Source organism: Mytilus galloprovincialis, chromosome 6, assembly GCF_965363235.1.
Source record: "Mytilus galloprovincialis chromosome 6, xbMytGall1.hap1.1, whole genome shotgun sequence".
In the NCBI taxonomy this organism is placed as follows: domain Eukaryota; kingdom Metazoa; phylum Mollusca; class Bivalvia; order Mytilida; family Mytilidae; genus Mytilus; species Mytilus galloprovincialis.
The window spans coordinates 55,137,472-55,154,736 of NC_134843.1; the positions used below are offsets into that span (position 1 = coordinate 55,137,472).

At 30.6% G+C, this 17,265-nt stretch overlaps 1 protein-coding gene across 1 annotated transcript; it reads right to left on the bottom strand.

Moving 5' to 3' along the window:
* Positions 1 to 551: 551 nt before the first annotated feature.
* Positions 552 to 12,868, bottom strand: LOC143079907 (lipopolysaccharide-binding protein-like). The gene is made up of 11 exons (XM_076255537.1): positions 12,758 to 12,868; positions 12,395 to 12,458; positions 11,433 to 11,524; positions 10,744 to 10,920; positions 10,026 to 10,094; positions 9,081 to 9,248; positions 8,340 to 8,407; positions 3,613 to 3,655; positions 2,431 to 2,494; positions 1,826 to 1,902; positions 552 to 853 (listed from the first exon to the last, which is right to left on the bottom strand). The coding sequence occupies exons 2-11, from the start codon at positions 12,456 to 12,458 to the stop codon at positions 740 to 742; spliced, it is 936 nt and encodes a 311-aa protein (XP_076111652.1). The 5' UTR covers positions 12,758 to 12,868; the 3' UTR covers positions 552 to 739.
* Positions 12,869 to 17,265: the final 4,397 nt, after the last annotated feature.

Consider the following 17,265-nt stretch of genomic DNA (forward strand, 5'->3'; position numbering starts at 1 on the left):
GGCGTACAAAATATAAGCATGGTATCGTTGACGATTTATGTTTTCTGAATTTACCTTTAACAGGTGCGCCCAAAATGTTTTGAGAAAAGAACGTATAAATACTGGGAAAAATGTGTCCAAACGTCCTAGGGAGGTAAAAGGAATTTAGCATGATGAACATAAGACGTGCTTAAGGGAGTAAGAGCCATTTTTCTTGATAATTTCAGAATTTACAATTGCAAATGTAATGAAAAATTATATAAATCATGTCTCAACCCAAATCACTGACTACCGATCTGGTGATATCATCCCTGATAAGCAGTCCACCATCAGCAGGATCGACCCATTGCCAGTACATTATAATTACGGTTTACAAAGTTAGTGCTTCTGAAGTGTTTCTCTGAGTATATTTCATCACGAACTTTCAAATTATCGATCTAATCGTGTCATTGTAATAGTATACGAATTTTTAGAATTCGAATTTCAATTATGCCGAAAAAACTTAAAGATGTTGTAACATAATTGCATTTTGAAATCAATGTATGGCTTATCTTGCGACAAAAAGAAAAAGATTGTTCATTATAAAAGATTCTTTAATTCTATGATAGCATTTATAAGTTACCATATTCAGTAAGATTGTAAAGAATACAATGTGGCATGCATTTGCTTCCAAAAATTTGACAATAAAACATAATTTGTATAAAATGTGGGCTATATCAACACAAGCAACATATTATTCATCAAATGACATAAACATAATTTAAACATTGTTTATTGACTTGAATTGAGCTCTCGGGATAAATTTCAAAACAGTCGATTTGATTTTTGTAGGTTCAGGTATGTACTTCAGATTGGTTTCAATCAGCATTGTATTCTAAAAAATAAAAACAAATTCTTTAAAGTATCATTAATATATTAGTGGAAACCTATGAAAATCAGGAATGAACTTTGATCTTTCACAATGGTTTTGATTCGAGCACTATTGATGAAACACGCGTTGTCTGACCAAACTATAAGCATGGTAATTGAATCATTTTACTGCAAATATGAACTGTATTGTGTGATTCAACCACCAATCTATTTAAGGAATGACTGTAATTTTTGTTGTCTATGAAGAAACAACATAAAAAATTTGGTGCACACTGAATAACGCGCGTAGCGGGTTATTTAACAGTGTGCACCACATTTTTTCTGTTATTTTGAATAGACAGAAAAAATATTACAGTCATTTCTTATAATTTAATTCTAAATTCCATTTTAAACTGTAGAAAACCATGAAAAAACGTTGATGACGTCACTGTCACATGACTAAATTATGTCTTTGGGCTCATAACAAAATGACGTCAGCCAATCAGAAGACGCGTGACATCCAAAATTAAATTATAATGCTTTGTTAATTAATTAATAATATATGAACGTATAACAAAACGAAAGTTGAAATTTAGTTGATGTTGCGTTTAGTATTTTTGCTACCAATTACACTTCAGATTTGTAATTGTCTTCTTTTTTTTTAACTCGCGTATTGAAGACTCGTTGAAGAGAGTGTTTACTGTTTAGAATATTGAACAAGAGGTACATTCAATATCTTAGAGAAACCATCGCACCTAATTACTAATTGCTCAATATTTTAAAATTTGTTTATCTACTTGATCATGTGCTATCTCGTACATTTGTAAATTTGAATTTAATTGTGGAAATCTCTTCTGGGAATGGCAATACGGAGAGATGTTTTTTTTATTAGGAATTTTTAAAAAGATCTTCATCTATATACTGAAGGCCAAGTCGTGTACGTTTGAATTTAATATCTTAGCCTGAGTTTCGGAAGCTAATAAACTAAATTGTTTACCTGTAAAAGTTTAAAATCAAACTGGTTTAATTTTAAATTATCTGTCGACGGCATTGGGAAGCCTTTGGTTCCAAGATCTGAAGAAAATTAATAGTTAATCTATCTACTGGAAATAAGACATTAATATTCAAAATAAAACAACATAAATTTATTAGATAGTAACCCTTCAACGCATGTATTACTCAGTTAACATATATATTATTAAAATCAACAATGATGACGTTTTGACAGTAAAATACATATACACGTTCGAGTAAAAACAAAGAAAACATAGACATCTCTTTGATTTGGAAAACAATTATATACTTAGAATTGTCGTTGTAAATGTTTTGTAACAGATGATTCAATACAAGTTTTTATTATTTATGAAAAACAGTCGGAACATTTCTTCTTTTGCAAATATACACCTATCTAGAAGTCGGTTTAATTAAAAAAAAAAGATATATCTCTTTTTTTGTTTTTTTTTGTTTATGTGTTTGTTTTTGCCTTATGTTTATAAAAATTATGGAAAGTTGAGGTATGGTATTTGGAATTACTATATTTACTTATGTTATTAGTCGTTTTATAATAATATTTCTGATGAAATATCAATATCTTCTACTCACCATTTAACATAGGTGTTATTGTTGTTTTGATAGCACTGTCTACTAGGAACTGTAAAGCTTTTTCCTGTAACAAATGATAGGTATTGATACAAATTGTTTTGAATTAAACTCATATTAACAATATTCATGACCGTTTAAGTGTGTTTCAGAAATGGAAGAATCATACGTCAAGTAAAACAACTGCCAATATAATGGAATTTTAAGCGACTGTCATGCAAGTGAGAAGTTTAATTATCTATATAACCAGGTTCGATCCACCATTTTCTACATCAGAATAGTGCCTGTATCAAATCAGGAGTATGTCAGTTGTTATCCATTCGTTTGGTGAGTTTAAGGTTTTGATTTTGTCATTTGATTACGGACTTTTCGTTTTGAATTTTACTCGCAGTTCGGTATTTTTGGTTTTTTCTTTTCATTTTTTTATATGATAAAATCTCCTTTTTAATTTTAATCCTTAGGGAAAGAAATAAAAAGAAATATTGATTTTCAAAAGAATAATCAGATGCAATTAAGGTAAAACAGGGTTCAAGAAAATGCATTGTAACTCATTGATCCAGTTTGTTTTTATGGTCAGTTCCGCTGTTGGCGTTCTTAATTCCATCAATACTTTTCCAGCAGGTCATATGATATAGATATGAGATATGTATGATCACACAGGGTCAAAGGGTATGTTACTGATGAGAAATGAAAAGTTGACATCGGAGGAAACTACGAAGCTATTCCGTCTTAAATAAAACCGTTGGTGTGTATTTGACATTTGATTTTGATTTTGACAGTATTTGTCCTTTTTTTAAATAACTATAGAGTTTGGTATTTATAAATTTTTTTTCTTGAAAGAATGCCGTACATTTGTAGTAACAAACCAGTTTTTTTATATCATTAACATCATCATACAATGGATTTCGCTAATTCCTAGCCGATTTATCACTTTTATAAGTTTGTATTCATATCGTAAAACACTCATTAGAGAAACAGTTAAACAAGCGAATCTTGTCACAAAAATGGTCCTTGCTTTAAGAATTTAATATGTCAAGTTGATAAACATTGTATCACACTCTGAGCAGAATCTATATGAATTTTACATGCACCCAGCTTTCAAAATCTCTCTTGTGTAGATATGCAGAGTAACAATCTGTTTAATACTAAATCCATAAATACATAAATCTGACGGTATATACTTACATTTACAGGTCCAATAGAAGACTTTGAAACATTTAACTTTATTCTGAAATACAACGAAAAGATATAGGTAAATAAATATAACTAGCTGGTTTAAATCTTTACACCTATGTACAGAATTTAAAGATGCACCAAATGGTTTTATAAAGCTATCAAAGGAGAATTTTCAATCACTCTTTCATGTTATCATTTTATATGAATATTTATATTTTTGTTTAAGTTATAAATACTATGAAAACAACACGAAATTCAATTTAACAAAAGCCTCCCATATTTGCTTTTTGAATGAGAAAATGATTAATATAGGTTATATACTAATTGACGTGTAGCAAATTGCTGTAATGCTTCGTTTTTTGGTATTTTAGCAGAATCTACTAATACTTCTAGGTAATCTAAGATCGCCAGTTTTTATTTACCTTACCATATTGCTGAAATGGAACTTATTTTTCAGATATTTATTTAATCAAGTAAGAAGCCCTAATGATTTATTGGATATAGACATGCGGCCATCCCTTTGATTATTCCTACCAGTATCAGGCAAGACCTGGGCTTTGAGTAAAGAAGGCAATCATGCAAGTTTCGTTGACCGACTAGAAAGTAGATGTTGAATCCTATGCCACTGTACAAGTAAGCAACGTTGCAAGCTATCCGCATGTAAAACAAGTATTGCAATATCGTTGATTTGTTTTCTCTCACTCGATTTATGACTTTGGAACATCGGTAGGCGGTATACTAATGTTGCCTTTATTGCATATAATTTGAATACGTAGATGGTATAATGCTAAAAGAATATTACTAGCTAAAATGTAAAAATTTATTTATGGACAACTTATTCATTATCTGAATATATATGAAATATTTGGAACTGGACGTTAAGCAACAAACAATTGATTAGTGAACTATAAAGACATTTTGCATTTAATTCCCGATTTTATGCCAACTTTGTCAATGATGTCTTTGAAATTATCTTTTCAAAGTTGGTACAGTATTAACATTGTTTTCTGTGCCTATATCGCGGATAACATATACCTACTGCATTGCATTAAATTCGCCTAAAAAGCGACAAATATGGTCGTTAAACATAATTTTCTCATTGTAAACGTTCTATTTATGTGACTATACCATTCAGTACCTGCATAACACTGTAGTGTATGTGGTATAATTCATACGGTATTAGAATAAGAATTTTTAAATTAATATTTTTAAATATAAAAAAGAAGATGTGGTATGATTGCCAATAAGACAACTGTCCACAAGAGACCAAAATGACACAGACATTAACATCAATTCTCTGTATGCATCAACCAACAGCTGGCCACATAAAAAAATAATGTGATAGAAAAACTACCTCTAACATCAAAGTTAGTTGCATTTTTCATAAAAATCATATTAAAATCTTAATCATCCCAGTCCTTATTGTTGGTTGCTAAGGAACATAATTTTCCTTAGCAACCAAGGAAAAATTTACCTCAAAATGACAAAATTTCAATTATGAACAGCTCATTTATTATGTCAGATAGCTTTTAATAGTTTACCATTAAATGAACAACAGAAAATGCTTTATAAAGATATATTTATTAAAGTAAATAAAATACGGTGAAATACAGTATAGAATGTCAGAGCTAATAGCTATTTTAGGTACTGTGGATCTTAAGCAAAAAGAGTCAAATTCGACAAAATTTGGTCCCTAAAATATTTTTTTTGCAGAAATATAGCCATAACATGACTCACCACACTTAAAGATTAGGTATTTAGCTAATCATTAATGAAAAAAATATCTCTGGGTAAACATATTTTAAATCAATGGCGGATAATTCAAATTGGGTCATATTAGGGGTGTAGACTGTTCATGTAGGCCAATTTTTTATATGTTTGCTATAATACCAGACAATTTCCACCATATAAACCAACTAACATGTTATATTTATGTTGGTGTTTGTTTAATATGTTTGTTCAAATGACTGACCTATGGTTGACAATAAAAAAAACCTTAATGCAAACCTTAAAAAAAGAGAGGGGGGCGGGGGGGAAGTGACATAATTTTTTTTTTTTTTTTTTTTTTTGCACAAAAAATTTAGAAATAGAGAGGCACTAAAATCAAAGAATTTTGGGATGGATACTACAAATGATTTTCTTTAAATACAGAGATGAACAAAATGGGTTCATCACTAGGTTCATTATATTTATGAAAAATTTGGGTTTTATGTTAAAAATTGGGGATTTTGAGAATCAATTTATTTTACAGGGTTTACTTTGAGTAATTAAGTAAAAACTCTTTTGAATCAAAACTGAACATTTAACTTGGTAATTTATTTCTTCAATTCAATTTAAAGTAAAGGTTAGAGGACAAAATACTACATCTTTGCTGAAAAACCGAAATTTTGGAATGAAGTGTACTTTAGGCAGATGCTAATATTAATTAGTATCACTTTTTCTATGTTGTGATGTTATGCTATTGTTTCAGAACTAGAGTTTCTAAAGAGCCTGTGTCGCCCACCTTGATCTATGTGAATATTAAACATAGGAAGCAGATTGATTCATGACATGATTCATGTGTTTTTGGTGATGGCAAGACAAGACAAAATATTTTATTTCCTCAGACACAAACGTGTTCAAGAGGTCAAAACATAATAAAGTATACATATAAATCGATGGTGATGTGTTTGTACATCTTACTTTACTAAACATTCTTACTGCTTACAATTATCTCTTTCTATGATGAACTTGGCCCAGTAGTTTCAGTGGAAAATAATGTTAGTAAAAATTTACAAATTTTATGAAAATTGTTAAAAATTTACTATAAAGGATAATAACTCCTTAGGGGGTCAATTGACCATTTTGGTCATTTTGACTTGTTTTAGGTCTTACTTTGCTGTACATTATTGCTGTTTACAGTTTATCTCTATCTATAATAATATTCAAGAAAATAACCAAAAACAGCAAAATTACCGTAAAATTACCAATTCAGGGGCAGCAACCCAACAACGGGTTGTCCGATTCATCTGAAAATTTCTAGGCAGATAGATCTTGACCTGATAAACAAATTTATCCCTGTCAGATTTGCTCTAAATGCTTTGGTTTTTGAGTTATAAGCCAAAATCTGCAGTTTATGTTCAATTTTTAGCCGTGGCGGTCATATTAGTTAGATGCCCGTGTCACCAGACACATTTTTTAAACTAAATACTCCAAAGATGATTGTGGCAAAGTTTAAATTAATTTTGGCTAGTAATTTCAGAGGAGAAGATTTTAGTAAAAGATTACTAAGATTTACGAAAATATGTTAAAAATTGACTATAAAGGGCAATAGCTCCTAAAGGGGTCAACTGACCATTTCGGTCATGGTGACTTATTTGTAAATCTTACTTTGCTCAACATTATTGTTGTTTACAGTTTATCTCTATCTATAATAATATTCAAGACAATAACCAAAAACAGCAAAATTTCCTTAAAATTACCAATTCAGGGGCATCGACCCAACATGTTCTATTTTTCCCCATGGCGGCCATCTTGGTTGGTTGACCTGGTTACTGGACACATTTTTTAAACTAGATACCCCAATAATGATTGTTTCCAAGTTTGGTTTAGTTTGGCCAAGTAGTTTCAGAGGAGAAGATTTTTGTAAAAGTAAACGACGACGGACGAAGATTTTCAAAAAGGGGAAATAACTCATTTTTCGAAATTACATCCAAATTAGTTTGAGCATGAAATTTTCAATTGCTGGAATATGTTATATGATATATTTACCCTCAATACATCTAAAAATAGTGTTTTTCATAAGAAAGGACTATTTTATCATGAAAATATTCATATAAAAAATATTTATTTACAAATAGAACGTAAAAAAAGGGAAATTTCAGGGCAAATTACAATGACTAGTATTCCTCTTTTGGCAACTTTCTGCAACATTTACCCAAGAATTTTTTTGCAGCGTTTTGTTGACAAAACATCAATAATTTTATATTTTATAGTCCTTTATGTTAGGATTTCTGCGTTTTCGTTAAAATCAGATGTAAAAAATGACAAAAATCGGGAAAAATCATGCCGATTTTTGTGTTAGATGGACCCCCTTTTGAACCAAAAAACTGTTTTTATTCGAAAAAATTGTCAGTTAACAGTTTAAATGATTGACTTTTTCTCTTATACCCATGAAAATAACAAAAAATGTTATGCTTTATCTCATTTTTACCATAAAATACGATGTTAGCCATTTCTCCTTGCTATACTAATTTATACATATGATGTCATGTTGTTTCCATGGCAACCAGACTATACAGATTTTTTTTATTGATTTTTTTTTAATTTGACTGTTAGTTTGGACCATTTCAACTTAAAAAAAAGTAATCGAAATAAAACAACTAAAGGTCACCGTACGGCCTTCAACAATGAGCAAAGCCAAAACCGCATAGTCAGCTATAAAAGGCCCCGATATCACATGTTATTGGCATTTTTTTATGTTAAATTAGTATTACCTCTTCGTTATCTTTTATCTCATGACAATGCAATACGGTTGGTTGCTCTTCTTAACGCCCAAATCCTAATGTCTTTGATGATAATAGTATGACTGTAGCGTGACACAAAACTGAAGCGTGACATGATCATGACTACGATATAGTATTGTGCTCTCATTGTGTATACAACAATGCCACAACATCCCAACAACAAACAACAAAACAGAGAATAATGTAATTTGTAGAATAAAGTTATACCATATTTAATAAGCTACTACATACTTCATATCCTCCACAGATCCATGAATGACTGTTTCATTTATCGTTAGTTTTACAGCTATCGACCCAGTCTGAATAACAACAAGATAATAAATAATTATCATAATAATATATAACAAAAACAATCGTCAATGAATTCTATAGCATATGCTGTGAACTTTGTCCATTAAAATCACACAATGAGAAAAAAATAGCACACTTGCAAAACGTCGGTGTTGATATGAATATCAATTGTAGGGTCATATTTATAAATTCCCTTTTTACAAAACTTTGACTTTTTCGAAAAACTCAAGATTTTCTTATCCCAGGCCTTAACAGTTTTTGGCACAATATTTTGGAATTGTGGGTCCTCAATGCTCTCAATCTTTGTACTTTTTTGGCTTAATAACTATTTTGATCTGATCGTCACTGATGAGTCTTATGTATAATAAACGTGAGTCTGACGTATCAAATTATAATCCTGGTACCTTATAACTATTGTTAACTTATACTTTACACTTTTATAAAAGTGCAAACGTATTAAATCAATGTGTACGAGAGGAAACAATTATAAGTGTTAACAGTCATCACAGTGGTATAGATATTTAATATGTACAATTGTTAATAATTCGGTTAGAAAATGTGATGTTTAAATAACCTTAAGAATAGTACTGAATTTAACAAGCAAGGTCGTAACATCAAATATGAATGAGATAGTTTAGATTATTTTGAGAATTGTAAAATGTATATAAATATTATATGTACCCCGACAATTTGGAATAAATGATGCAGAGTTTTATCTGGTTTTCTAGCATACAGATCGATGTCTCCTTGTGCTGCAACCCCTAAATTACCATCAGTTATACTGGTTACCGGTGGTTTTGAACTTTTCATGTGTAGCTCTACCTTACTGTTAGGAAATGATTTCCCGATCTGCAGTGAACAAGCATGTGACACATTTTACAATTAACAAAAGGAAATTCATAAAATAAAACGACAACCGTCCATTATATTTTTTTAGCTCTAACTTGAAAAAATACAATTATGTTTTGAATTTCAGAAAGAGACGATATTATAATATTTACGAAATGTATTGTCGACAGAACATTTAATTTGTCGCAATTTTAGCAATTCCTCTTTTAAAATTTATGAGCTTGCAACACTGCTGACGTGTTACTGCAATCTTTCTATCAAATGACTTTTCAATATTGTATTTGATATTTGTTCATGGAATAAAGCAGATATATATTATTTGGCGAAATAACTTCAATTAACTTGTCAATAACTGATTATTGTGGAAGATCCTGAATTTCGACTGTTGCTCGCAATAGTTTGAAAGTCGATGAAGAATGAAGAGTTTTTGCTTCATTTGATTTTAAATTATCCTTATGAATTGTAGTTCCTAGAGAATGAAGCAAACGGCATAATTATTTCTCCTTGACAATATAGAAGAAAAAATTGGAATTTATCATATTTTTATTACATTTTACCTACAGCTGAACCTTCTTTTCTTCTTTAAAAGATTATGTGAATAGTCCAGAGAACTCTTTTTTCCCGCCAAAATAAAACATTTTTAATAGTGTGAAGTTAAATTATTTATTTTACTAATGACACTGTTACGGAATAGTCACATTACATTTTACATGGTACATGTTTTATGAAAAAATTATTGTCTGAAGAAATGTTAAATTATATTGCTTTGTAGCTCACCTGTGGAATAAGTTTACCAATACAAATATCCGTACAGGTTGTGTTTAGTGCGTCATCCTTAGATTTAATCTGAAAAGAGAATTTTCAATAACAAAATTGTGAATTCGCACACTGTTAAAATTATTAGTTTTTGACACATGAACACAACTACATTTGTTCTGGACAATTGAGGAACTCTATATTTTAATTGTAATTGTCACGAAATAACATTTATTTAAGACGCTCGTATAGATGGGATCAGTTGAACAGACAAAAAGGAAAACAAAGACAAAATAAAGGAATTGCTTTCAAATTGCCTTTTCATCCGTGTGCACTGAATAATAAGCTTCAAGTACGAAAACATTTGAAATAAAAATTGCAAACATATTGCACAAATATTACCACCCGCACAGAAATATCAGTCAAAACAATGTGTATAAAATAACATGCACATACATATTCTAAAGATTTTTTTCTATATCAATGCACTGTTGAGTGTAGTCAAATTCAAAGAGTTGAGAATACAGAGACAACAAAGATATTAAATTACATGTTATAATAATAGAAGATCCCTACACTTCAATTCAATTCAAAAATTTATTATCATAATAACTCTTAACAATAAGTTTGTGACAATTTATATGAATACAAACATAATCACAATACATTTCACAAACAAAACCATACAATAAAATAAACAAACTGTCAGTTTAATATCAAAAACAGTCTCAATACGTACGTTTTGTGAAGTCAGGTTAAACACCAGCATATTGTGTTTGTGTGCCTGGTAAAACATGGTATTGAAGATATATTCTGATAGTGTGATATAAACCATCTTCTTGTTGTCTGTAATAGTTGCCATGGCAGGCGGTGCAAATGGTGCTTCAGACTTAACACTTTTCCAAAATATTTCTCCCTATAATATATAGATATATTTAGGAATTATAAAATTATAAAATTTCATAATCAGATCAGCCCTTATATAGACAACATATAAAAAGTGCTGTCTAGTGTCAGTTTCCTACCAGTCAACTTTAGTTCTTTGCATGCCTTCGCAAATTAAAAAAATGCACAGTTCGTCATGCGTTAAAAAGAATAATACGCAAACATTATCTCTTCTCAAAATGAGGTGATACTGCATCTATCGTGGTCTTTGTTTTGTATTTTAGTATTTAACTAATAAAGCTCTTGGGTTTTAGGGGGCCTTCTGCGTGCTGCTTAAAATACTATTTTTATTATTTTGTATACTTATGTTTGTGTTCTTCTTCTTTAAGTAATGATGTTCAATGTTTTATTTTACTGTCTTGTTCTTTTTATATGCCTATCGTGTCTCTTTTGTGTATATAAAAAAACAATAGTTCCTTACTGCACATAGTATTCCATTTCTTTTTAATTGGTTTTGAAAACATTAATTATTGTAAAATTTACTTTCAAATCAGCTTCGATATATTCAGAAGTAACAGTTGGCGCTGCAAGAAGTCTATAGTCCAAAATAAGGAATTCTCCAAGCTGTACCTCCACTGTAAATAAAAAGACAATGTGAAATATATGTTAAAACTAGCCTGAGAAGCACACTCAGAAAAACTCTTATGAACTCCAACACCATTAGGATTGATGGGGGTATAGAAATATGTGCAAGATCCCTTGACTTTTCAAGCAGCTTTTACTATGACATGCCTAAGAGGAATGGTTGTCAGCGATGTATGAATATGCAGTCACATGCAACTTGTTTAAATAAGAAAGTTAAATATAATGCGTCTTGTATTGAACGATTCGTAAATGACACTTCTTTCAGACCTATAGATGGTATGTTATAAGGTAAAATGTTATCCATATCCACCATTAACTTGCTTTCCGATTGCTGTCGAAACCTCGCTCCTTATCCTTAGGCTTAATGGGTTGTCGATAGGTTAAGGATCTCGTGCTTTTAGTCGTTATTTGATTCCATTTATATCCAATGGCAAGTTTCGAAAACATTAACAATGTGACGATAGAATGATGTTTTTCAAGACTGGAATATTGACCATATAAATATAAAATCGTTCTATATGATTATAGATCGTAATTTTAAGTAGTCATGATAAAGATTTGGCACAACCATTTTAAACAGTTTAATACTCTGGGTCAACGCTATTACGTTGGTTATCATTTTTTTATTAGAGTGCAACTGAATTTTTAATGTGAACATTTATTTAGATAAGCCTGCACGATTATTTTGGTATTGGGTTGCTGTTTCGTTGACACAAGGATCTTACTAAAAAAAGTATACAAATCCTTGGTTTACATATATCCCATGATAACATCTCTTTTTTTACGATATTAACTGCCTATCATTGTGGATAGCACCACTAGATATTGGCACTGAATCAATATCTGCATAAAAATGTTACCTTTTATAGTCGATAGACTTTCTTGTACATTCTTGTCGATGAGATCTTGTATTATACCACACATCTACAAAATTGTTACTATAGCAGTTAATGTTTATTATACAGAAGTGTCTTAAATGGTACAATTTTTATATAGCTAGCCTCATTGTATCAGAAAAATACACGAGCAGCACAATACCCCAAGTCATACGTACTAAAGAGTCGTTAAAGTTTCTTTTCATGTCAGTTAATTTCACGGCAGTGGGGATACCTGTAATCTTTTAAATTAAATCTAACTTATAGATCTATTTGAAGTCAATTATCAATGTAATTCCTATTGATGTATCAGAAAAATATATGCATAGATTACAGTTTTATACTTACTTTACTCTGAAACTGACTGGCAATAATTTTTACAACCTTTTCAGAGAACAAATTGTATATCCAAGCAAAACCACCTCTAAACTTTACTTTGACTGGACCACTATCGCAAAAACATTTCCGCTACCATCAACGCTAATATACAACATAAGAATCAAAACTTAAGTTATATAACGGTAGCATGTGAGAATTTAGATTTTTCTTTCATCACATGCATGGCACGCGACCTTATACAAGGTGAAATATATAAACTTATGCACAGTTACAAATTATCAATAAAAACATGTCTATAAAGAAAGGAATTAAATGATACTGCTTAATATGTTAAACGAAAGTTTAATATCAATACACTCATGACCCCTTTCCAATTCATCATATCCCAAAATTCTTGTTTATCACGTATATGTTTATACATCCTACACATACTAAGATGAGCAATATGGAAGCATTGTTAGTTTGTTTTTCCATTGGCAAGCATACCACATCTCCACATGTTTATATGAAAAACCATTTGTGTAAATACAAATATCAATACAAGTAGGGATATGTTAAATAACATAAATAGGTTAATGAGACAGCTCGAAACAATGTTACATGAAATTCTTACCTAAATGGACTCCAACACTGAATGAGATATCAGAAAACTTAACGTTGACACTCCCGACGCCAGAAACCCTAATGCTATGATATAAAACAAAAACAAGCACTTTAGTCACTCACAAGTACATGTGCCAAGTGATGTCTATCACAGTCAATAATCAGTCTTTCCACGAGGTTTACCATCAAAAGCTAGTTTATCATTGATATATTCAGATTAAGCAAAACTGATATACAATGGGTGATCTTCTCTTTGACTTTTCAACAAATGTCAGTTTCTACTTGTAAAAGTAGCCTGTCTGTTCAATTTTGTGTTGTTTTTGCTTTTGCTCAGATTGAAAATAAAACATTGAATTACCCTTATTATAGTTTATTTTAAACTATAAGGTTTTTTTTCTTTTTTCATCATAAAAATAAATTGGCATTTCTTTTCCAATAAATATTGATGAAATTGTTGGAACATTTATATATATTGTTTTTATTATTATTGTCATTAAAACAAAATATGTGTATTAGTTAGATGTTTTGTACTTTTGCCGTTTTATAGCACACTATGCGGTACGGGTTTTTGTCATTTTTTATTACTTACATCCACTTTATTTAAACTTTTGTGGATTGTTGTCTCATAGGCAATCATACAACATCTCTTTATGTTTATAAGGAAGTAATGTTTCTTTGTGAAGTAGGCATATACATGTAATACTGTAATCATCTAGCAAATGAGTAGAAGAGCTGATGTTAGGTAGTCTTCTCCTTAGAATTTACGCAATGATTAACCATTAGCTATTTATAGTATACTTAGAATTAATCCGTCAGATATTTTCTTTAAAGTAAGCTAAACAATTTTAGCAAAAACTACGGTACCAATTGTATTAGCAGATAAGTTTTTTTACATTGCTTTTTTGTATTTGAAGTGAAACTTTCCATCAATTTCCAGTGCTAGATTTGTTGCTTTCCACTGTAAGTCGCTCTCTGAAGCTAATGTTATACTGCTTCTAGGTGGATGAAAATTCCGTATGTCCAAGCTGTTGAAAGTCACTTCATTATTAGATCTTATTTGATAATTGTACACTGTGAGAATAATAAAAATAGATGAATAAAAATAAAATCGAGAGCACAACAAAAGATATTATACTTTAACTGTGTGTAGTTAAAAAGTTATTTGTAAATATTCAGCTTTATAAAACGTTTAGTGCATACACAACGATCATGACTATAGTTTTTTTTTTATATATATAAAACAAATACAATTGATTTTGGCTTGAAATATTACATTTTTGAACATCCATATCGTGTCGACTTGGACCCAGTTTACACTGGCAACGAAATTGAATCAATCATAGTTGACCAGTGTTGAGTTCAATATCGTAGCAGCTATGTAGCTGCTATCAATATCTATGTAACAAGTAGTCTATAGCTACACGTTCAATAGTCAAAATCTACGTAGCACTACGTAGCTGCTACGATATTGAACTCAACCCAGTTCGCGTTTACATCGCACAAGCAAGATCGATCTCGATCGGTCTCATTTAATCCAGTGCGTTTACACTACAACATAAAGAGAACCGGTTTGACCTTTATTTTCATATATATATATATATAGCATTCACCTGGAAAAAGATCGATCGCGATCGAGCTAAGCGTTTACAACACAAAGATCGACCTATTTAAAACCACCTCTAGAGGTAGACTTTTAAAGTCCGATTGAAGATCGATCTTACCCGTTTACACTGGACCAAAGATCGATCTTTTTTGTCAGTGTAAACGGGGTCTAAGCGGACTTGACTTGGCGCTTATCAATTTTGACTTCTCGTTTATCTTGTTAATATTGCATTGATTTATATAACAACTCTTGAGAAATGTACATGTCCAAAATCTTGTAGAAAGTTTATATAATTATCTATTCAGGCACAATTAAACTTTTATACTCTACCATCTAAATTAAAGACACTTAATAATAAGTGAATATAATAAATTGATATAATAAATGATAATGTAGACCTGTATTTTATTTATTATAGTACATGTACCACATATCGATCATGTTGATATTTTACGTTTTAATCCACAGCCACGTACCGTAAAAATATTCAGGAAAAAGTAAAATCACAAAAATACTGAACTTAGAGGAAAATCAATTCGTAAAGTCCATAATCACATGGTAAAATCAAATAACAAAATGTATCAAAAACGCATGGACAAGAACTGTCATATTCCTGACTTGGTACAGGCATTTGCAAATGTAGAAAATGGTGGATTAAACCTGGTTCTATAGCGCTAACCCTCTCACTTTAATGACAGTCTCATCAAATTCTGTTTAATTTCATTGATGCGTTAAATAAACAGACACAATAAATAAAATAGTCAAAATATGGGTACATCAGTCATCATCGTATAACAATTTTAAAAGGAACAATTTAACAGAACACAAAAACATCTACTATCTACGAACACATTAATTGATTTGAGTGTCTGACGTCAGAAAATGTTATACGTCACATAAATTTGTCGTTCAATGTGCATACAAACGGTTATAAAATTTTACATAGGCAATGTTAGCATACAGGGATAAAAAATCAAAAGTATGTAAGAATAAATTTCAGAAATAGACCGAGATTTAAACTAGTCCAAAAGTTATATATAGAATTTAAAAGAATCCACAAATAGTAATTCCACTACGCGATTGAATGATTTTGACGTTTGTGGTTCAACGTATATAGTAATTCATAATAGAAATATATCATAATGACATATAATAGAACAATATCATACTGACGGGATCTTTTAAAGTACAGAGTCACGTTATAAGAACAAAAGAAATACAAAAAGTCGCATATACAAAACAAACCACCAAAAAACGAAAGCCAATACAAACACATTGCAAGATGTATAAGTACCGAGCCACGTCAAACGAATATCACATAAAACCATTCAACAGTAAAAGTAATATTAATAATAGAACAAAGACAAATGAAAGAACTATAAAACACGTTGTTAAGATGATAAACAACATCAGTACGCAGAATCTATACATTAAGACCATCGTGTATAATTTGAGAAGTTGATACGGAATATATATCAACAAGGTCTTGGTACCTTCTGATTAACTTTTTTAGAAAAAGGACGAGACGTTCTTTGACATAACTCTGGTTCATCAACTTTCTACTCAGACACTGATGACGTTTTACAAAGTCGGAGTAGGAGCTGCAAGCTCTTGAATATCGAATAAGTTGGGCAATATATATCCCATATGCAGGTGAAGTTGGTATAATAAAACATCCTTATTCTAGGCTTTTCAAAGTCACATATTTAAATAGATGTAATGTCTCAATTTTTTGCGTGTTATTTTCCTTTTTGTACACTTATTTTTCTTAAAATAAATTTGACTCACTTGGTTAGAGAATATTTAACATTTTTTCCATCCCCATTTTGATCCGGTAATTTAGTGGTCTTTACTTTCTTTGTTACCAAATCTACTGCTACTTGATTGGCTAAAATATTCAATTGTATTCATCCAACTTATCATATTTATTTTTGATAAACAAAATTTGTCTGTGGGACTTCATTCGTGAAATAGCAGATACAAATATGTTATCCGTTGATACAACTGTTGTTAATACTTGAATTTTACGAAACGCTGTTGGTCTCATACAGATAAATTGTTATTGTGTTTGATGGAATCGCTGGAGATATAATGTCTGGCTGAAGATGTAAAGCCAGGCGCTGGAAATATTTAAGCCAGATCAACAGCGCTGGATTTTCTATATCTAGCGATAGACTCTACACCGAAAGCACTTTGACTTTAAATCTACTGCGCTGCACACTTTTACATTGCCAGCGCTTGTCATTAACAACGCTACAGTGTCTACATCGCAGGCGCTTGACTTTTAAAAACTAACAAATCTGTATCTGTA